The 22340-nt window shown below is 38.6% G+C and overlaps 1 protein-coding gene across 1 annotated transcript; it reads left to right on the top strand.

Annotated features, from left to right (window-relative positions):
• Positions 1–189: 189 nt before the first annotated feature.
• Positions 190–21902, top strand: wbp1lb (WW domain binding protein 1-like b). Its single transcript, XM_085410562.1, has 4 exons — positions 190–600; positions 10650–10752; positions 14779–14940; positions 18238–21902. The coding sequence occupies exons 1-4, from the start codon at positions 226–228 to the stop codon at positions 19068–19070; spliced, it is 1473 nt and encodes a 490-aa protein (XP_085266688.1). The 5' UTR covers positions 190–225; the 3' UTR covers positions 19071–21902.
• The last annotated feature ends 438 nt before the right edge of the window (positions 21903–22340 follow it).

Below are 22340 nucleotides of genomic sequence, written 5' to 3' on the forward strand. Positions count from 1 at the left end.
AACACAGACGTTTTTATTTTGCTGTTGAGAAGAACTTGGCTGTTCCGAAGGTATGTTCCCACGAAACTGAGACGTTAACCCAGGATCATAACAACCCCATGCACGGGAGACGCACCGATTAGTGATTGGCCAGACTCTTCCCATCTGGCTGGGACTGTCCAATCGCTGGTCAATCCGCAAAACCAGTTATGATCCACGGCACCGAACGCCCATCACGTTGCGCACATGCAACTTATAGAGGTGACCACGCCACACCCAGGTGACCGAAGCGGAGTGCCTGAGCTAGGGAACGGCTTGTATAACAGCTGTATCAGTCAGTGGCACCGACAGCAACCAGTTGCGTTAGCATCGTTTTTTTGTAATGCCCAGTACGCAAAGGAGGCGGTGCTTACAGCGGCCTCGCAACGCGATACGGGCCGAGAAATACTTAAAGATAGTCGAACACAGTTTATGAAAACAAGTGTTTTGCATGCCTATGTTTCTGTTGTAGTCAGAGCCCCCTTTGGAGGAATGAGAGGCGAATGTTCGGGTCTTAAAATGGGATTGTTTTTGCACGCTGTTGGCTCTGTCACCCCCACCGAGTCCGCAGCAGCCGACACGGTAAGGTTGCTCACTCAAAAACAAGGCTTTCTCAGATAGCTAGCTAGATAGATACCGGGCTAAGGTAGACGACTATCCGAATAGGGAATTTTATTCTGCTTTATAACAAGCTCGCCTAGTCTTTGATACATTTTTATAAATCTGCTGTCGTTGATATTTGCCTGCTGCAACTCTTACCGTGTTGTCAGGAAATACGTTAGCTGCCTGTTTGCTAGCTAACTTCGGCTGCTAGCTTCGGCAGCTAACGCACCGTTGAAGTAAAAAACACAAAGATCAGTGAGTCAGGGCCTTGGTCTGTTTTCTTTATGATAGGCGGTTGACATTTTAGCCAGAAGTGAGTAGCACGATTAGCAAAAGCAGTTCTTCATGCCTGACTGCTGCCATAGCAGTAAACAGAACAAAATCGTCTGACTTGGATCAAGAGCGGTGTAGTTACCAGCAACATAAAAATAGCTCGTGTGAACTTCACTCTGTAATTAATTTGTGTCGAAGAGCTATATATTATTATCACTGTCTTGGCTTCGTGGTAGTCTGCTCCCATTATTTCAGTCTTTGGGCCTTGATGTTTTCCTTTTACAAAAATGAATGTAAAACATTGGGAGTAGCTTCGTGAACAGAACAGAACTGGATTCTTAAGTTTCTTCGTTTTTACGTAAACAGTGATGTACAGTTTTAACACATACAGTATAAAATCGGCAGTGGTTTTTTTTTAATTACATGAACATACATGAACTGTATATCCTCAATAAGAAGGCTTATTACTCTAAAGGGGGTCAGGGGTGATGTTTTAAATGTATTAGTCCTTGTTCTAGATTACATTAATGGTACTTTCCCCCCACTTCTGGAGGCATGCTGTATTAAACCATATTGTTGTATTTTCTGTGACACACAACATATTTAGAAACAAAATTGGCCTTGAACATATGACTTTTCAGTGGTAAGATAAAAACGTAAAGAGAACCCTTGGTGTGTTGGGACGCCAAAGCTGAGGTCTATAATGCATTGCATAGTGTCATGGACACACCAGAAATGCATCTTCACGAGCTTGAACTGAACTGCATTTGGTAGCTGTTCGCTGCAACTTTCAAACAAAGTCCAAAGAGATCTTGATACAAGTGTAGGAGGACATCATTGGGCTGTAAAATCAAAATAAAACTATTCTAGAGACAGCAAAAACTGAAGGAGTGGCCAAATCAACAGTTCATTCTTAAGAAGAAGGAATGCACCAGCCAGCTCAGCAACCCCAGAAGAAATGAAAGACCACAGAAAATGACTAAAGCGGGTGATTGTAGTACTCTTTGTGCTGGCCAGGATATGCCGTTAAAAACATCTAGACATGGAGGAAGGTGTATTATTGTCAAAGTCTACAATCCAGAACATGATGGCCAGATTTGGTTTGACAAGCACCTGTCCAGTAATGAAAAAAGAATAGAAAAAACACTGGAAAGATTAAACCAAGATTATCTTCTACCACAATAATGGGAAGGCAGACGTGGTGAAAGAGGTTCATTATCTGAAACTTACAATATTATCTGTCAAACGGTGTGGAGGCCACTGTCAGCATGTATGCCTGCAAGTGGAGCTGGGTTACTAGTTTTTATTAATGATATCACTGCTGATAGACGTATCATGATGAATTCGGAAGTTTACAACACTATATTCTCAGCTCAGATTCAGTTAAATGCTTTAAAAGTGATCCAAAAGGTCAGTCATCTAAAACATAATGCAAAAGCAACCCAGAAGTTCCCTAAGAGAGAAAAATGGGAAATTCTTTAATGTGCTTTTAGTTACAGAATTAAAAAAAAAAAATAGGCAGAGAGAGACACAGACAAGCAACAAGTACTTTTACTCAAGTATTTAAAGTTGTTACTTTGTTTCATTACTTAAGTCTAAAAATGGGGGGAGTATTTATAAAAATGTATTTTCCAAACAGTTAATTAAATATTTAAAGTATCCCCACTTTAGTTGTTTTATTTAAAATATACCATGGTGTAGGGCTGTGCGATATGACCAAAATCTCATATCCCGTTATAAGAATTCTATCGTCCTGATAACGATATAAATCACACAAATGTAACATTTTCTGTAAATTCTGTGAATCTCGGGCAGCTCGTCTTGCGGGAAGTGTTTCCAGCTGCGTGTCATGTAGCTGGAGTCGAGTGTTTTAACCGATGCATTAGGGCTGCTCAATTAATCGAATTTTAATCACGATTATGATCTGGGCTTTCAACAATCATTAAAAATGACTGAGCCGATTATTAGCCCCTCCCTCATTTATCCGCGACACCTTAAAGGCCGGTCCGTGAAAATATTGTCGGGCATAAACCGGTCCGTGGCGCAAAAAAGGTTGGAGACCGCTGATTAAGAGGACCCGAGGGAAGCTCGGAAAGCTAAGCAGAAGTTATTTGGAGAGTGACTGCCGTTGGTTGAAAAGAGAGTTTAAAAAAAAAAAAAAACTTCAGTGGTGTTGCACACTATTTTATATTATTTTTTAAAAGTCATTGTTAACCCTTTAAAGCCGGTCAGAGCTGCATGCTCCGTTTTGCATAACTATTGTTAAATTCCTGTAGAACCTGGACCGTGTAAGCTATAGCGCAATAATTTGTTTTGCATATGAAACCGGAGGAGTTGTACTTACATCTTATGCCATCAGCTTGTCCTCGGTCACGGTTTCGTTCCACATATAGCTTTGCAAAAATTGCATAAAAAGCGCTTGCAGGAACAAAAACATAATATTCCAGAAACACGCTTTGCCGTTCCTATCAGCTGTTCGTAACACTTCCCACAGTGAAATGATGCACCTGCTGTTTTCTTTGCAAATTTGCATCATAGGATTGTTTTTTGTTTTTCCTGCAGTATATAAAAATTGCTGTATCTCCAAAATAAAACTATGAAGACACTCAAAATAAATTTCCTGTGGTGGGAAACTATTTTTTGCAACTTTATTGTATTTAAAGTTTTGAGGGATAAACCTCTTAAATTTCTCCAAGTAGAAATATATGTAAACAAAACAAAAGCGATTTTCAATTTTTTTTGTAGTTTATTGCACTTTTTTGCAATTTATGTAATTACTATGGACTTAATGCATACATATTATTAAAATATGGGCTATAACAGTTGTATTGATGTATAGCAACTTGAAATGCTCCCACAAATGGCATTACAGCATGTAAAAAAATAATATAAGCTCTGGTGGACTTGGTTCTATAGTAGGTCTTAAAGGGTTAAATAAATATCGTCAAATAATCGTGATCTCAATTTCAGTGAAAATAATCGTGATTATCATTTTTGCCATAATCGAGCAGCCCTACGATGCATGAAACGATACATTTTTAGACATAAGTTGTAACAGCCGCTGTTTTCTTTGTGAGTATTTATTACACGGCGTGCTGCGGGGAAAAGCCTGTTCTAACGTTTGAGTCTAAGGTTTATTTTTTAGCACCTGGCGGCTCTTTTTTACTTCTCATTCATAAATAATCTGCTCTTTCACGTGATTCAGTTTATTTTGAAAAGTCTCAACGGGATCTTGAGCTTTATTGTGAAAGGTTTATGTGGAACATAAACAAGCGGACACGCGATGGTGTTACCGTCGTTGTTGCTAACCACAAAGCATAAAAACAGGCGCTTGTCCGTCTGTAGTGTGGTTATATTAAATATAAAAGAAAGAGAGAACTTTAAGAAATTAATATAGCCACTACAGTGACCATCAAAACGATGACAAAATATTGCCGTAAACGGTTTATTTTGCGACACCACGAAACAAACGATAGCGTAAAATGAAACGATAGACGTTTTTATATCGTTATCCAATATATATCATTATATCGAACAGCCCTACCATGGTGGTATACACATGCAAAATGTATGCAAATGTATTGTTATTTATTTTCAAACAATCCTATGGACCTCTTTGTAGTCTAGGTTTACCCTATCTTTGATATATCCTGTACTGCTCTAGCCCGTTTCACCAGAGCAACATACTGCAACTGTCACTGTAAAAATTAGCTTATTGGTATGTTTTGTTTTGTTTTTCAGGACAATGTCAGTTATTAATAAGTCTTTTCAGAAAGTAAACATGAATGTATTTGTCCCAATTGAGTATTCAGCTTTATATGAAACTTGCTCTGTTTGACAGACTAGTTTTCAAAGCAGTTAAGCCCTGTGGGGATTAAGGCCACCAGCCAAAAACATGTTCGTCAGATATGAAATTGTTCTGTAGAGTACAAGTGGTGCTGGAGCTCTAACTTCTTCAGATTTTTGTTTTTGTGCATCTTGGAAGTAAGTGAAATTGTTTTGGAAACGTATACTCTGTTTCAGAAGTCTGTTTTTGACAGCAGGCTTGACTGGTTTGAAAGTGCCAGCTAATGTTGGTGCTCTGTTGGACTTGTATGTTGTTGATTATTCAAAAAAAATATCTGAAGGAACAATGGTCTGCTGTAATTCTTTTTCCCATTACCTTGTGAGTGATTTGAGCTGCTGTCAGGTAGGAGTCAACTGGATTTGCTTCACACAGTGAGAAGTCTCACCAAGTGAAAGCTACAGTTCACTTGTGTACTTACAAGAAAAGCTGATGAAGGAAATATTTGTTTTTTATTTTCATTGAAATTTAACAGTGTTACAAACAGTCTTCACCCAACTAACAACTCAACAACCAATCACAGAAAGGCTGGCTAGAGCCTAGCAAAGTTTTATTAATCAGGAGCAATGTGACAACATAATGTGAGCACTAAATGTGAAATTTGAATTTAATGGGCATTCCTGTGTGACCAGAATCGTTAACTCGTTGCTTATGTCCAGTAACACTTCCAGGGAGGGTTTTTTTGTACTCAGTACTGGCAAGAAAAAAGAAGAAAGGGAAAATTATTATCCTACTGGCTTTAATACTTAATTTAGGTTAAATTCTTCACAAGTTTTGACATGTGTAGTGTAATAGATTATGAGTAAGTTCAGCACTTTGGGAGTAAAGTAATTACAGATGACTACTATTATCAATGTAATGTCACATGCTTTATGTCTTTATGTTATCAGTGCACGTGTGTGCAGGTAATTTGCTGACAACAGAAGTATAAACTTAGTAGATGCAATAGATGCAGCACAAGATCCCGACTATATGTGCCATGTGCTTTCACACCTCCAAAACTTAATATAGTGATTTCAGGTATATTGTATCGGTTTCATGTTATTATAATAAGTGATTATGTTGATTACCATTTGGCAGCGGTTCATAATAAGAGTTATTCTCTTCATTATACAATGTAAGTTTGAAAAAAGGTCCATTCACACATTAAAATTACAAAAAAAAAAAAGCGAAAAAAAGACTTCCCAGGGTAGTGAAAGACAAAGCTAAAACTTTAAGCTTGACCTGCATGAGCTGTCACTCTGTTTTAATGGGTGGTAGGTTGGTATTCATCACTGCTAAAAGTCTGCGATTCTTTGTTTCTTTACTTAACCGTTTAAAGGAGTAGGAGAAACAAAAGGCTAAAAAGGCACATGGTTTGGCTTTTCACTGCTATTTTGACTTAAAGCCTTTTCAAACTGGCCCTAAATCCTGCAGTCCCTCTCAATCATAGGGTAAAGTAAGGGCAGCCTTTGAGACTAGGATCCTTGTCCCCGTCCATCTCTTGCTTTCTTCACACACATAAGCACCCTGAAATGTTTGTTTTGCCTTCCCTTTTTTCAGTAAAATAATTTCCTAACAGTGGAAACACGGTCATCAGGTTTTAAAAACAACAAAAAAAACATCAGCCTCAAAAGCTTAAAAGGTCTTCCCTAGCCATGGGACTCTTCAGAAAGAATTAGCATCAGTAATACCTCTGCACTGTATAAAAGGAGAAGTTTCTGACATGGTAATGTTGCAAAGTGTAGCTTACGCTATATTGGAAGACATCAGATGTAAAGCCAATCATAGATAATCCAGTTTGTAATTTTAGAAATTAACAACCTCTTAAACAGCCAAAACTGTTGTATAAATGTTTTCTCTTGAGGCAAAGCTTTAGCTGCTGTGAACATACTGTTTGTTAACTTGGAGATAAAATTCAGCAACTCTGGTTTACTATACTCTCCTCCTAAGCTGCCGCACCTTTCTCGGGTGCATTCATAGCATTTACGGTTGCTGCAGGAGTTTTTTGTTATGCATAACCTTCATGACTATGAAAGGGTGCCTTTCTTTGTTGTAGGACAGATTAATAAAAGGGCAGCGAGGTCCTTGCATGCATCGTCTGACTTGCCAAGTTCTACAGGCCTGAGCTAAGTGGATCAACTCTGATTGTGCAGTCAAGACTTAAGAAAGAACTGCTGCCTTGTATCTCCAGTAACAGTGTCTGATTGTCACCAGCAGATGTTTGAACTGGTCATTTCAGCAAGTTCTCATTAATAAGCTTAATTTATTTTCTGATGCAACAGTAATCTCAGAGACAGTAACCAAATCTGCCTTTAATCTGCAAGTGTGGCATAAGAGAGGTGGATTGTCTCTGTTGATTGCTTGGATTAGAGACAGGGGAATCTCACTAGTCCAGATTCTTTGCTCGCTCACAGTCTCTTAGGGTGACTAAAAAGTAAGAACTGGGAGTGCTCTCAGATGTGTGGGGTTTTTTTTTAGGTCTAGTTAGTGGTAATCACCTGATCTTTTTTCGGCAAAACAGATTAGTTCATGCATGTTCATGTTAAAGACTTAACTATAGTACTTTTTCCTGTTAAACTGTTTTGTAAAATCTTGAAGCCCCCTCCCCATTCATTACCCCATTCTTTGCATGCAGCACTGATGACTGAACACTCAGTGCTGAAGACCCAAACAAACTAGATGGTTATCTCTACTGAATTGCAATAAAAAGCCCAACCCCAAAGGAGCACAGCATATGGTTGAGATTGGCTTGTGTCAGTGAAAACAGCTGATGTTATCAAAAAACAAACTTAAGGAACAGAACATCCAGTAATTATTACAGAGAATTAAAGCTGTGGAACTGAATTTAAAAAAATGTCATGTTGATGAAGCCGAAACGGCTGACAGTCCATCAGATTTGAAATCGGGGCTATAATTTTATGTCAGCAGTTTGTTTTAGGGCTGAACGATTATGGAAAATAATCTAATTGTGATTTTTTGCCCCAATATTGCGATTGCGATGCGATATGCGATTATTTTTTAAGGTCTTTGTCTTCTGTATTATTAAACAAAGACAAGCAATACATCATATAGTATGGCCAATACTATATTACATTAATTTTAAACTGTTCTTTCCTGGAAGACAGACCTCTGTTATGATGACATGAGGTGATGCATGAATTGATGACTGACATTTTTATTTAACTTCTTCAATCACAACAGTATATTTGAACATACACAATAGTTTATTTTTAGCTTACAAACATCTGAGCATAAAGTGCTGACAAGGAACCCTGGTGTAAACATTAAAATGAAAGTCAGTACAATGTGCAGATTGCAGAAATATACATAAACAAAATCAGTGGCTTTACCACACTCAGTTTTTCGACATCTGTGAACTACTAGACAGTCATTCAATTAAAAAATAATATTAAATAAATAAAACTAATAAATAAAAAATACACACATCTTACTGATCTCTGCAGTCAGTAACATTACACATAAAGTGCAAACATAATAGCAATTGTATAAACACACACACAAACACGCCTTTAAAATTTAAAGGCGTGAAATTGGACGGTCTAGTTCTGATTAGCGTCACCGCTGTCTCGGTGGAGGTTAATAAACTCGGCCGTCTGCTTCTTGCTATCTAAAATATAACCAGACACTGGTGTAAATTCTCGACTGTCTCATACTTCTGTTTAATAAGTTTTCTGTTTGACGTTTAGTCAGCTGTGTGAAAACCAAGGAGGAACCCACCCGGGGGATTAATAGTTTTATTTTATCTAATCTAATAACTTTAATCTCAGCCAAACCGATTTACTCACGAACAAACAAAACACTGAAAAAAGCCCAACAATAACATTTTTAGGTTGTCTAAGTGACTTATATATTACGTTTAACCCGAGCAGCGAAACTCCGCGGTGATCTGAAAATGATGTGCCGGGAGTTGTGCCGTTCTCGGCCGCATCAGTAACCCTCGAGCTCCCGGCTAGCTGTCGAGCTGGTGGGTAGCAGACGCCTCTGAAAACGTCGAAGCACTTTTGCAAATATGCGATATCTTGATAAACCGAGCAGATATTTGATGTTTACACAACTACTTTCTCGCCTGAAAATATGTTAAAAGTTTATTTTGTGACCCAGAAAGATTAGTATGAGTAATTTTAAAACTTAGTAGCTGCCGCCATTGCTGGAAACTGGAGTTTGGCTGGGCCGCGCTATGAATTCTGGGATATGGTAGTAATTTGGACAGCCTTCGGCGCGTCGCTGTGACGTAATCGGTCTACAAATGCGGCCTCAGGAGGATGCAGCCCATGAATTTGGACATGTCCAGAGTATAATCGCAGCCTTTGCGGTTAGAAAATTGCACTTGATCATGTCGCGATATTATCGCAAATGCGATATATCGTTCAGCCCTAGTTTGTTTTGTGCTGATCTGGTGTTTCTTGTGTGACAAATCATTTTTGTGTGTCTGGAGTTTCTTTGATTTTCTTTCGTTCTCTCCCTCCCTCATACTTAACACACTTCTCACCACTCTGCACAACTTATTTTCATGCAGTGTCTCAGCTAGCAGCTCGCTCTCCACTGCTGCTTGGAAATTTCCGTAAAGCAATCCTTGTCCACTGTTTGGGCCTGGATTGGAGTGGGCCGAGGGAGTGTGGGAGGGGTGTGTGTGTATGGTCTACAAAGACGGAGAGGAAGGCTGTGTGAGAGGGTGAGAGTATGCTTGAGAGCTGTTTGACTTTAATGACCCATGTGGTAGAGGAAACCTGTCTAGGATTTGTGGACCCATGATCATCATGCCTCTCAGTCGGGGACCTGCACTGGTAATCTACAGAGAGATAGAAAATCCAGTTATAGAACTTTGGTTAGCTAATCATTAAGCTAATCTAGAATAACTGATCTACTTGGAAAAGTTTGTAAAGCTGTCTCAAGGTTTTTGATTACAATGCTCTCTCCTTTTTTTTTTTTTTTTTTTTCTATAGCGACCTGTCTTCTCTGTTTATTTCACAATGGAAGTTTTTACAGGTTTGGTAGCAGTCAGCTCACTAACATGTTTTGTAAAGTTAACTGTTGACCACGCTGCTAGTTTGCTATATTGACTGTTAAAACAAGCAACCACGTGCTTGAAGTGGAGACAAGTGCCCTATTTATTTTTGACATTTTCCTCATTCTCATTTGGCCTTAGCTGAAGTTTGAATTTAAATTTCTTTTCTTTTTCACTGTTCTGGGAAGCATACTGGGTGGTTTTTGTGCTGGCTGTGATTCATACATTTACACTTGATATGTGTCTTAAACATTAGTGAAATTCTAGTAGTTTCCAAGCATAAGTGATTACGACATGTTCAGTTCAGAACAAGTATAAATGTATGGCTTCGACATTATCTGCAGTGTTATTATTAATATTCACAATGACAAATCAAGGTTAGGGGTGTGTGTGTGTGTGTTTTGATTTGTTTGTTGTTTGTATTTTGTTTGTTTGTTTGTTTTAAATCTTCTGAATTCTTTCTCATATTAAAGTATCAGGATTCTGTATCACCACTTTACTCTAAGAAGATAATATTGGCTGATATCAGATTTAAAGTAGATGTACATGTCATTGTTCTGTTGGCAAGTGAAAATAAGTAATTGATTTTGATATTTCTTTTTTCTTTGTGTCACAAATATGGGGATAATTAACCCATGTCAACCAAATGTTCAGAAAGATTAACAAAACCCCAGATAAGGTGTATGCTTTAGTAAGCTGACTAAAATTGTATTTATATCCATAAGTATGGAGAACTTAAAGAACATAATACTCCTGTCGGTGGCAGTGACGACCATGTTGTTCAAACCAGTTTCATTTTGTAGACTTTTTTTGTCGTGTTATAGGCTCAGATAATTTTTATTTTGTCTTTGTTATTGGACGTAGCTACTAACAAGTGACTGCATTTCTTTACTTGTTTTGTAGAGCCTGCTGCACTGTGAAGGTGTTAACAACCAGAGCTACATCTGTGAGTCTGGACATTGCTGTGGGGAATCTCAGTGCTGCAGTTACTACTATGAGCTTTGGTGTAAGTCTAATTTTCTTCTTGTGTGTTTGATCCTAATTCTTAAACCTTTCACTCTGTGACAGGCACTAAAAGATAAGGTATGACAAAATCAATCATTGTAATATTAAGCTGATGCATTGTAATAAGGACTGAAAGAGTAATGGGATAAATACACTTAGTACCGAAACAAGACTGGGACACATAAATTGTGATGCTTTTTTGTAAAACAAAAAAAATTGTAGTTTAAGCAACCTTACAAAACAAGATTAGATGTCTCGAAGTGGAGTGTCATCCTCAGAATTAAATTTACATTTTGTTCTTAAACTAAGACTGCCAGCAACAGTGAGCAAACGCTCATGGTCAGATGGAGCAGATCATGTTCACCAGGTTAAAGTATTTATAAGGGGAAAATTTGGGATGCTGGAAAAAGTGCTTAATAGAAATAAAGGGCAAGAGGACAGACAAGGATGAAAGGGTGCAACGCTGGCATAATGAGTGAGTCCAGTTATAAAATCTATAGGGGCTGCCTTGTTTCATTAGCAGTTTAACTTGTTTATTATTACTATGTCTAAATGCATATTCAGCATTCATCATCTCAATTCTATTATATTTTAGGCGCACCTGTGTAGTTTTAGTCTTAGCTCTCTGTAGTCAGAGGTCACAGATTTGCAGGAACTCTGTGAGTGCAATGTAATCAACATTGTGATATCATGGCAGGGACTGCTGTTAAGATAAGTAGCAGATACAAGAATATCACCATTAAAAACATAGTGAAGCTTGTGCTTTATTGAGAATTTCCTGTACAGTGTTACACTGGGGAATACTAATGTTTAAATTAAATTGTTGTTGTTTTCTTCACATAAAGATTCTTAATAGGTACTCAAACCTTTTTTTAACCATGGCATGCACTCAGCTGGGTAATAAAAATGGCTTATCAGCTCTCATAAATCTACAAATTATGTAATGGTGAAACTGTTGTTGAAGTCTTGCCTAGCCGCAGTTACAAAAAGGTTGCCTCAAGGGCAAAAGTGAGGTATAGCAATTGGTGTGGGCTCCCTGTAAAAATAGAGGGAATTATATTACAGCATTAATTATTCACTGAGGACATGATGGGGAGTAAAATGCAGCTTGCCAAAAAATATTGATGTAATGAACTAAGATTCTTCAGTGCCCTGAATAAAAGAAAATGTCTCACGTTGCATTCAAGACTGTATTAGCAGGGCTGGGTGATATGAGGAAAATCTAATATCACAATATTTTTTTGGCTATATCACGATATGTTTAAGTAACCTCCAAAAACAAATGTTATTTTCAACTATATAGTGCTTAAAATTGTACCGGTATACTAATTGAAATCTTTTTTTGAAGCCACAAGTTTGCCTGTCTTTCGTTCACTTTTGTCTTTACGCAACGTTACTCGACCTCGCCTCTCCTTCACTGAACACAACTCCCCCTCCTCCCCCATCACTTCACCTGCAGGCAGCGACAAGATGGACACGGCAAATCTCCGTTAACGAGTTACTGCACATCGCCCCGTGCGTGGAGCTGGACGGCGTCAACGTGTTAACGAGCTAACCACGCCAACGCCATGCAGCCCAGAGGGGCTGCACAGCCTAAAATCCTTTCATTCTCTCAAAAGTTGACAGCGCGCCTTATGTATGAATTCTGGTTGTGCTTGATGACCGCGAACCGATTTTATGTGGTACACGGCGCTCAGCAATCTGTCAAAAATGTTTGAGTATGACTTTGGTAAGCTACGGAGCTGCACCGCTTGATGGATTGTCGGAGCATTACAGCTACCGAGGAGCCTCGCGGAGTGATACGTACTGTGCTTCAACATAATATTACCGTATTGTGTGTGTATAAGGACCATAAATGGCACCTGTTAAGAGACATGGTTACGAAGCGGATTTCAAACTCCAGGCTGTCAGTCTGGAGTTTGTTGGGAACAGAGCAGCTGTGAAATCTGTCTGTTATTATGCTCGGCGTCTTTTAGTTTACATTTTGACTGCACAATTGTGAGCTCTTTGTTATGCACAAAAACAACACAGTTTTCTTTTATTTATGGAGCATTATTATTTAATAAATGCTCATAATTTATTTTTGAGTAGTTTCTATCATGTACATCTATGCTGTAATGAATAGGCTTAATAAAAGTGCCTGTGTGACATCTGGGACACAGCTTTGACTAATAGAGGTGGGAATCACCATACATCCCACGATACAATATTATCACAATACTTAACGCACGATACGATATTATTGCGATTTAAAAAAAATAAATAAATAAATAAATAAATAAATAAATATATATATATATATATATATATATATATATATATATATATATATATATATATATATATATATATATTCAGATTCTGTACATAAAGGTAAACTTTATCAATATTCATTTTATCTAATATCAAAGTCTCGCACTCAGTCTTTCTCTCATTTCAGTCAGTTTTATTGTTGACAAACTAAACGGTTTGTATTACAGTCTAGTCCAACTTAACTGAATGCAACCATCTGGTACAATTATAGCTATTCTGAACTAAGCAATTTATGAAAACTATGCAGCCCACTCAGCAACTGAAGAATTTGAAAGTAAATTAAAACAAAATATAAATTTACATTAAATAAAAAAGTTTTAAACTTAATTAAAATAAAACATGTCTTAAATTAAAATAAGTAAACTGTCATGTTTATTGCTGCCAAAAAAAAAGTTAAACACATTTGGACAGTGAAGGAATGTCAGGATTCTTGCTCAGAAAAAGGATCAACATGCTCTGAGCACAAAAACCTTTTTAGTAACAAAATATCGATTTCTGCTGTCCCTGTATTGATACATTATTAGCAAACAAAATATCACGATACTACACAGTATCGATTTTTTCCCCCACCCCTATTGACTAAGAACTCTCTTTTTGTTCTTACTTTATGGCTTTAAAAAAAATATCGAGATATATATCTTATATCGCCATCCAGCTAAAAAATATCGAGATGAATTTTGGGTCATATCGCCCAGCCCTAGCACTACACCCTTTTGTGGCAATGGATTTTATGGCATGTTTTGCAATTACTGCCTTTTTTCGACGTCCTCTTTGTGAAGTCCAAACCACTGCCAGATTATTGATCCAGTGCTGTTTCTCTTTGGAACTAGTTAATCTGACTCCTCTGCAGTTACAGTCTAATTCCTTCACTTGTCTGAAACGCCTGCTGTCGCCATATTTGTTTTTTTTTTTGTCTTTGTTTTTTTCCCCCCATCTGGTAGAATCTAAACACGCATGCTCAGCACAGGGTGCCAGGTAAAAAATTTCCAGTTGGAATTGGATTAGTGATCCATTTGCAGCATTGGGTAGGGGGTGTGTGTTCACAGTGAGTTACATGCAGACAGCTTAATATTGCCATGGCAATTTATACTCAGTGGCTATGATAGAGCCATTTTAACCATCGTACATGTAAAAACTTTTCATACGTGAAGTATATGTGATATATCACCCACACCTAATCCAAGTCAGCTTTCTTTTATAATTTTTTATGTTGATGTCCTGCAAACCTCCACATTTTGAAATGGATCCAGTTATTAGCACTCATTATACTATGAGGTCAAAACAGAATATTTCAGGCTAAGTAGCCTGAAAGACGTCTATATGGTATGCCTTCAAAACTATGTAGAAATTGGGGTGCTGACGTCATACAGCTCTGGTGCCAAAGTGAAAAAGAATGAAAATCTGTCAGTACTCTGTTGTACTGATAAGAAGGAACTCTGATGTTTAAATGGATTTTCATGGTGTAAAGCTTATAATGCAATGCATACATAGTTGTTTATAGCATAGTATAAGCGTGTAGATGTTTCACTGTGTTGAACTGTTTGATCTGCAATGTTATGTTTGTGTTAGCAGCAGGCACTTGTTACATCACCACATGGATAATGGAGAGCACATTTTTGCCCACTTTGAACTATGTTGTTTTGCTTAATATTAAAAAAGTCACATTGTATTCACATGTATTAACTAAACTAAATTGCTCTTCCTCTGATTTTAGGGTTTTGGTTGGTGTGGGCAATCATCTTCATTTTAAGCTGCTGCTGTGTATGTCATCATCGCCGCACCAAACACAGACTACAGCAGCAACAACGGCAGCACGAGATCAACCTCATTGCTTACCGTGAAGCACACAACTACCCCTCTGTGCCCTTTTACTTCAGTAAGCTCTGCCACCACATACACCCACATTATATAAATCTTAAAAAACAACAACAACAACAACAACAGCAAGAGAAACAAAACAACAAAATCTGATGTTGATATTTTTACTATTTATTAAGCATTTTTTTTTTTTTTAATCGTAACTGAGCAATTATGTATTTAAGGTTTCATCATTTCATTGGTTTGCATGAACAGTTTCAAGTGAACTAGAGTTGGTTATAGTGGTGAACATAACAAATGAACTCTGCAGTGTTTTTGAGCTCTCTTTAAGGAGATGATAATGTGTCTTTGTTGTATTTAAAGCAAAAAGCCTAAAATACAGTGGGGCAAAAAAGTATTTAGTCAGCCACCGATTGTGCAAGTTCCCCCACTTAAAATGATGACAGAGGTCAGTAATTTGCACCAGAGGTACACTTCAACTGTGAGAGACAGAATGTGAAAAAAAAATCCATGAATTCACATGGTAGGATTTGTAAAGAATTTATTCGTAAATTAGGGTGGAAAATAAGTATTTGGTCACCTCAAACAAGGAAAATCTCTGGCTCTCACAGACCTGTAACGTCTTCTGTAAGAAGCTTTTCTGTCCCCCACTCGTTACCTGTATGAATGGCACCTGTTTGAACTCATCATCTGTATAAAAGACACCTGTCCACAGCCTCAAACAGTCAGACTCCAAACTCCGCCATGGCCAAGACCAAAGAGCTTTCGAAGGACACCAGGAAAAGTATTGTAGACCTGCACCAGCCTGGGAAGACTGAATCTACAATAGGCAAGCAGCTTGGTGTGAAAAAATCAACTGTGGGAGCAATCATCAGAAAATGGAAGACATACAAGACCACTGATAATCTCCCTCGATCTGGGGCTCCACGCAAGATCTCATCCCGTGGGGTCAAAATGATCATGAGAACGGTGAGCAAAGATCCCAGAACCACACGGGGGGACCTGGTGAATGACCTGCAGAGAGCTGGGACCAAAGTAACAAGGGTCACTATCAGTAACACACTACAACGGCAGGGAATCAAATCCCGCAGTGCCAGACGTGTTCCGCTGCTGAAGCCAGTGCATGTCCAGGCCCGTCTGAAGTTTGCCAGAGAGCACATGGATGATACAGCAGAGGATTGGGAGAATGTCATGTGGTCAGATGAAACCAAAGTAGAACTTTTTGGTATTAACTCAACTCGTCGTGTTTGGAGGAAGAAGAATACTGAGTTGCATCCCAAGAACACCATACCTACTGTGAAGCATGGGGGTGGAAACATCATGCTATGGGGCTGTTTTACTGCCAAGGGGACAGGACGACTGATCCGTGTTAAGGACAGAATGAATGGGGCCATGTATCGTGAGATTTTGAGCCAAAACCTCCTTCCATCAGTGAGAACTTTGAAGATGAAACGAGGCTGGGTCTTCCAACATGACAATGATCCAAAACACACCGCCCGGGCAACAAAGGAGTGGCTCCGTAAGAAGCATTTGAAAGTCCTGGAGTGGCCTAGCCAGTCTCCAGACCTCAACCCCATAGAAAATCTGTGGCGGGAGTTGAAAGTCCGTGTTGCTCGGCGACAGCCCCAAAACATCACTGCTCTCGAGAAGATCTGCATGGAGGAATGGGCCAAAATACCAGCTACTGTGTGTGCAAACCTGGTAAAGACCTATAGTAAACATTTGACCTCTGTTATTGCCAACAAAGGTTATGTTACAAAGTATTGAGTTGTATTTTTGTTATTGACCAAATACTTATTTTCCACCCTGATTTACGAATAAATTCTTTACAAATCCTACCATGTGGATTCATGGATTTTTTTTTTCACATTCTGTCTCTCACAGTTGAAGTGTACCTCTGGTGCAAATTACTGACCTCTGTCATCATTTTAAGTGGGGGAACTTGCACAATCGGTGGCTGACTAAATACTTTTTTGCCCCACTGTAAAGTAATTACTGTTACTTTATTAATCCTTTAGGATCAATCCAAAAATTGTGAACTGGTTTAAGACTGCTCACAAGAGTTTAAAACAGGCTCAGTTTCCTATTATTTGGTCAACAATCCAAAGTTTTGAGAAATCGGTGAACATGGAATTAAGTCAACTGGTATCAGCTCTAGAATTACAGTAAGAAATGCATTTGAGATTTTTATTCTTAATAGTGATGGTTATTAAATGGAACATGAGTACACATCAATACAGTACAGTTAGTACAGTATTTATCATTTGTTCCAAAACTAGAGCTGCAACAATTAACCGAGTGATTCGATAAATATTTCTCGACACAAATTCTTTGCTTAAGTGTTTCGTTTAACACACAGATCTGTAGCATGCCACTGTCGCAATGGAAACGCGAGTCACATTTGCGACTAAAACAGACCAGCAATACAAACATATTTGGGAGCAATGAAAAGTTTGACAACATTAAGCCCACACACAATGATAACACAACGGCAGCAGAGATGATGACACTGGCACAGTTTAACGTGGAGTTGGTACAAAGCAAACAGGTGGAGCCGCTATTAAGACGGTGAGCTCAGGTTGAGTGAAAGAAAATGTGTTTCTAATATCCATAACAGCAGCGCTGTTTACTGGGTAAAAATCTCGGGTTCTTCATCAAAGCACCTGATCAACAAACTCCCAAGGTGATAAGAAGCAAACTTTGTAACTCCCTCCACCGAAGTTTGTTTTATACATAGAAAAATCAGCTGTAACTCAACAGAAGTTTATTGGAAATATGCAGATCAACTGCAACTTTTGAGTATTTATTATTGCTCATTAATAAGAAAAACAAATTTCTTATCTGATTACATGATTAATGAATGAATAGGTTACTCGATTAATAAAATAACTGATAGCTGCAGCTGCTTTTACTGAAAAAAATTGCACATACTATTCTTAAACTTGTTTAAAAAAATGGCTTTGCACCTACTACACAGTGGAACCTGTCACAGATGCAGTTTACAGGGAACTCTTTCTATGGTTCCACATGTTGTGGTGTTGCCAGAACCTTCCCTGTTTACAGGAAATGACCAACATTGTTGTCTTGGTACCTTGCCACTGTTGTAACGTGAGATTACAATGGCCCTCAGCACACACTTGACCCACAAATAAGCTTTTGTTGTCACATTTTTACCCTATTGCTTTGTTTTGGAACTGTCTGAATTCTGGTCTGGGGAGTTCAGTGAGGTCAAAGTGTCTTTTTTTTTCTTTTGGCAGGTCAGAAACCTGTGTGTATAATCAGTGGTGTGCATGGCATGTATTTATTCATGTGCTTTTATAGCCTTTTTAAAGCATTTTTTTTTCTTTTCCTATAGGGTTTCTGCCAAACTACCTCCTACCTGAATATGAAGAGGTGGTCAACCGGCCGCCAACTCCTCCCCCTCCCTACAGTGCCTTACAGACTGGCCCATCCTCAGTGGCTTCTAGTCCACTGGCTCCTGAGCAGCAGCAAGGACACTGTACAGCCATTCAGCCTTCCCCAGTTCCCCCAGTCTCTGATAGCCTGTGTTGTAGGCCCACCATAGAGGAACCACAACCTCCCACCTTAGACTTGAGGCCAAAGCCTGACACCAAGTCCGTGCAAACGGCACAAAATTCAGGCGTGATACTGCTCTCAGAAGGGCTTAGCAGAGAGGGACTCGCCAACCAGGAAAAACTAAGCGAAAGTGGGGATGACTCCTGCAAGAACCCCCTGCTGAAGGATCTCAGCCTGTCAGATGGTAGTGTTGAGGACAAAGAGCGACTCCCCAGTGGAAGGAGGCGGCGAATTACAGGTGATTCTGGGATTGAGGTGTGTGTGTGTGGCACACGTGGGAGCAGTGGTTGTAGTGGAGCTGGAAGTACAGGCCAGGAAAGCAAGGAGTTAAGGGAGCTAGAGAGCCTTCTGGGGCATGAGAAAGCTGACGAGGAAGAGGAGGAAGCAGGCGAATTCTGTGACAGCTGCAGCCATCAGGCCTCCTTCTGTGTGGAGGAGGAGCAGGCTCTTGGGGAAGTTGATAGGCGGCCTGGATGTGGGCCAACAGGAAGTCCCCAGCCTGCTCACCAGATAAGTAGTGGCTCCCTAAACCCTCCTTTGTGCCTCCTCCTCCACACCATCAATGAGCAGGAAGGACCAGCACACAGCACCAGCACTGAGCCACAGGGCTGAAGCAAAGTTAACACACCTTTGTCATGAGGGAAGGAGAGCACTACACTGTTTTTGTACTTCAGGAAGTGTTTGCTTTCTAAGTCTTTTTTATGAATGTGTGCATCTTAGATAAAACAAGTGAGAAGTGAGGGAGCAGCAAGTAGGATCTCTGCTAAAAATTGTCTGAGATCCAGAGGTTGAAAAAGCACGCTCCTGTGTGGAACAGTGGCCTTAACCTGTGTATTTTGGGTTATATTTGGTCTGTAAGGCCCTTTAATATCCTGTGGCAATTGGGACTTCAGACTACGCACACAGAGTCCTTCATTTGCCCTTCTCGTACAACAAAAGCTACTGATACATATGATGGCTGAAGTTGTGCTGTCAGAACAGGACGTTCACTGCCTAGGATGAATGTAGCTCTCTTTGCCAGGTGCTTGCAACAATTCTGCAAAGCTATTTGTTCTCTGCAGGTAGTGAACTATGTAATAAAACAACACACAGCAGAAACATTTTTGGACAAGTATGATGTGGATTTACCCAAAGTATGTGTTTATGTAAGCTGATATTGTACAGGGATGTCAGAACAAGACTTTGGGGGATGTCCTGTTAGACTCATGTTTCTAAAGTGCTTTTTCAGCAGTTCAAAACCATGCTGCCTTTTGTCTGTTTTTGTTGCTATGTAAGTCTCACTAGTGATAGGGAAGTGTTAGTGCATTAACAAATCTTCATGAGAACAGTTCCTCTTTTGCACAAATGGTATTTATCTTGCAGATGCTACGGTTGTTTAAATCTAGTCTTAAATTAGCAGTAGATAATTACCTTCTTACCATTTTGTTGTAATGTGTGAGAAATGGACCTCTGAAATGTTAGTAGGGAATGCAGCAGATTTGTTTTGTATACAATCATTTTTAAAATTGATTTGTTGAATGTTTGTAGTATGTGCCTACCCCCTTAAAAATGCAGAAATTTGATGGACAATGCTAGGCTTCCATTATGTTGAGAGACCCAGAGAAAGCAGGTACCAAAAACATGAACTGAATGTTAAGCTTCATAGAGATTACACGTGAGACGGGCAACATCACACCTCACATTTTAAAGTCACTTTAATGAATTATCACCTTCACCAGCTTTACAGTGAAAAAACATCATAACTTTTAACACTATTTGTATAGAATTTTCATATCACCGCAGTTTTGACATTATTCAGCTTTGCTATTCATACATGAAACATTTAACGTCTCATTGAAGGCACATTAAGGCTAATTTTAGTCAACTGGAAAAGTGACTTCTTTTTTTTTTCTTTTCTTTTTTTTTTTTAAAACCAGGGTTTATATTTCCAGTCATCTGCATTTGTACTGTTCAATCAAGAAAGGAAATGTTACTTTTAATGTGTATATATATATGTTTTCTTCATTTAGACATTCATCCCGTATAAGTTTGTATTAAAATGAGGATTTAATAAAGGCTATGGTTATGAAGCAAGGAGTTTGCACACAAATTACTTTTAACATAAGTATTTAACCCAACAGAGCAGTTTGAACCTGCCTTTCTCTGTTTGCATGTTCTTTCTGAGCTTGTGTGGTTTTCGGCATGGTGCTTCAATTTCCATCTTTGGTAAATTTACATTTCTATCCCTAAGTTTGAGTTTGAATGGAGACGTGTCCAGGATGTACATAATGTCTGATGTGGCAGGCTCCAGTAACCTTGTAACTGTAGTTGGATAAGCAGTCAAAAAAATATATACATGTACATATTAGTGGGAAGATTAGAGATTAGTTTCTTATTAGACATGAGCATAAGGTAATGAAATAAGTCATTGGCTGTTATGGATACCAGAGTATCTTAAAAATAAGCTGTTGCACAACAGGACCTTTATGAGACTATTATGGTACAGCATGGTACAATATGTATAATGCTGCACTGCTGTTACAAAACAAAGACAATGTGGTAGAGGAAAAGAATATAGTTGTCAGTTCCCGTTATTTTAGGAGTTTGAATGCTGACAATCTAGCCTCCTGAGCTTCTAGTGGTATGCCATAGATGATAAACACAAATAAAAGATGCCTTGTGAAACCTCCACAAAGAAATCTATGTCTAATCTCTTTAAGTAGCCACAACTGATGAGACTACACCATTATGCCATGCAATTAATCTACTTGGAGTACCTGAAAAGATGCACAAATTGCAATTCTGCAAAGCACAAATGTTTCAGCCGTTAGTTTTACGGCTCGAGGAGAAAATGGTTTCCCAGAATTTCCAGCACAAAAGGAAAGTAACTTTCTGCATAAACAGTTAAGCTGATTGACTTTTGCCCATCAAAGCCTAAACAAACTCGAAAGTGCTTTATCCGTTAATGCTTTCCGCAAGCTAGAAGATGTCATTGTGTAATTGTGGTACATGTCGTCGAAAGATGAGCTATTTTTCATATTGTCTGATTCTTTGAAAAAATAACGGAACTGTATAAAATCTCAAAACCACTTTATATTACAAATCATGTACAACATTCTGTAACATGTTCATGAACCAAATAGTTGCTTTAATCATTTTTATGAAATCATTATCTTTATCATTATGGACAGATTCTTTTTTTTTTTCTTCTTCTTCTTCTTGTGGGTATTATTGTTTTTTTGTTGAGAAAGACTTAAGTTCTTCTGAGACTTAAACTGAAGTTGTGTGAAGGGTACGTTTAACTAACAGTACAGTAGGTAATTTGTTAACAAGATCAGGGGCATCTCGCCAAAGACATTTTTCTTTCTTCATAAGTGTGTGTGGTTTTGCACTTCTTGACATAAGCCATTTATTATGACAACTAAGATGGATGTATGTTCAATAAAAATGCTTAATTGTAGTCAATCACTGTGTCCGTGACTTAATTTCAGAGTGGTTCTACTGAGTGATGTTATTGTAGAGGTCAAGGTTCCTAACAAATGGCGCTAATCAGCCACTGACAAGCTGATTGGAGCTTATCCCAGCTGTCATTGGGTGAAAGGCAGGGTCCATCCTGGGGGTGCCTGATGGCATCTCCATCCATCAGGCATATGTGTAAAGTCCCATACACATGTAATTAGGATTTTGTACAATATCACAAGCACTCCTTAGTACTTTCCCAGAAGGTTGTCTAACTTTGTCAAAATTTGAATTTTGACTTTTAGTAGCCTCCCATATGCTGCTATGCACCTATAATGCTGTGTATGTTCCAGTTTGAAACTGTGGCACTTTTGCCACATATAATAAAAACGGTTTACTTGCAGGTGGACAGCTGTTTTTATTGTAAACTGATAAACCGTCACT

The sequence above is a fragment of the Rhamphochromis longiceps genome, linkage group LG6 (genome assembly GCF_057381845.1).
Source record: "Rhamphochromis longiceps isolate RC_006_pf linkage group LG6, R_longiceps_female_GT1.1, whole genome shotgun sequence".
Classification (NCBI taxonomy): domain Eukaryota; kingdom Metazoa; phylum Chordata; class Actinopteri; order Cichliformes; family Cichlidae; genus Rhamphochromis; species Rhamphochromis longiceps.

What these genes read in the sequence shown, in the direction of transcription:
- wbp1lb (XM_085410562.1), top strand. Translation starts at nt 226, where the DNA reads ATGCAACTTATAGAGGTGACCACGCCACACCCAGGTGACCGAAGCGGA. An exon ending in AGTCCGCAGCAGCCGACACG is followed by an intron (nt 601 to 10,649) that starts GTAAGGTTGCTC and finishes CTTGTTTTGTAG; the next exon opens with AGCCTGCTGCACTGTGAAGG. An exon ending in TTACTACTATGAGCTTTGGT is followed by an intron (nt 10,753 to 14,778) that starts GTAAGTCTAATT and finishes CTCTGATTTTAG; the next exon opens with GGTTTTGGTTGGTGTGGGCA.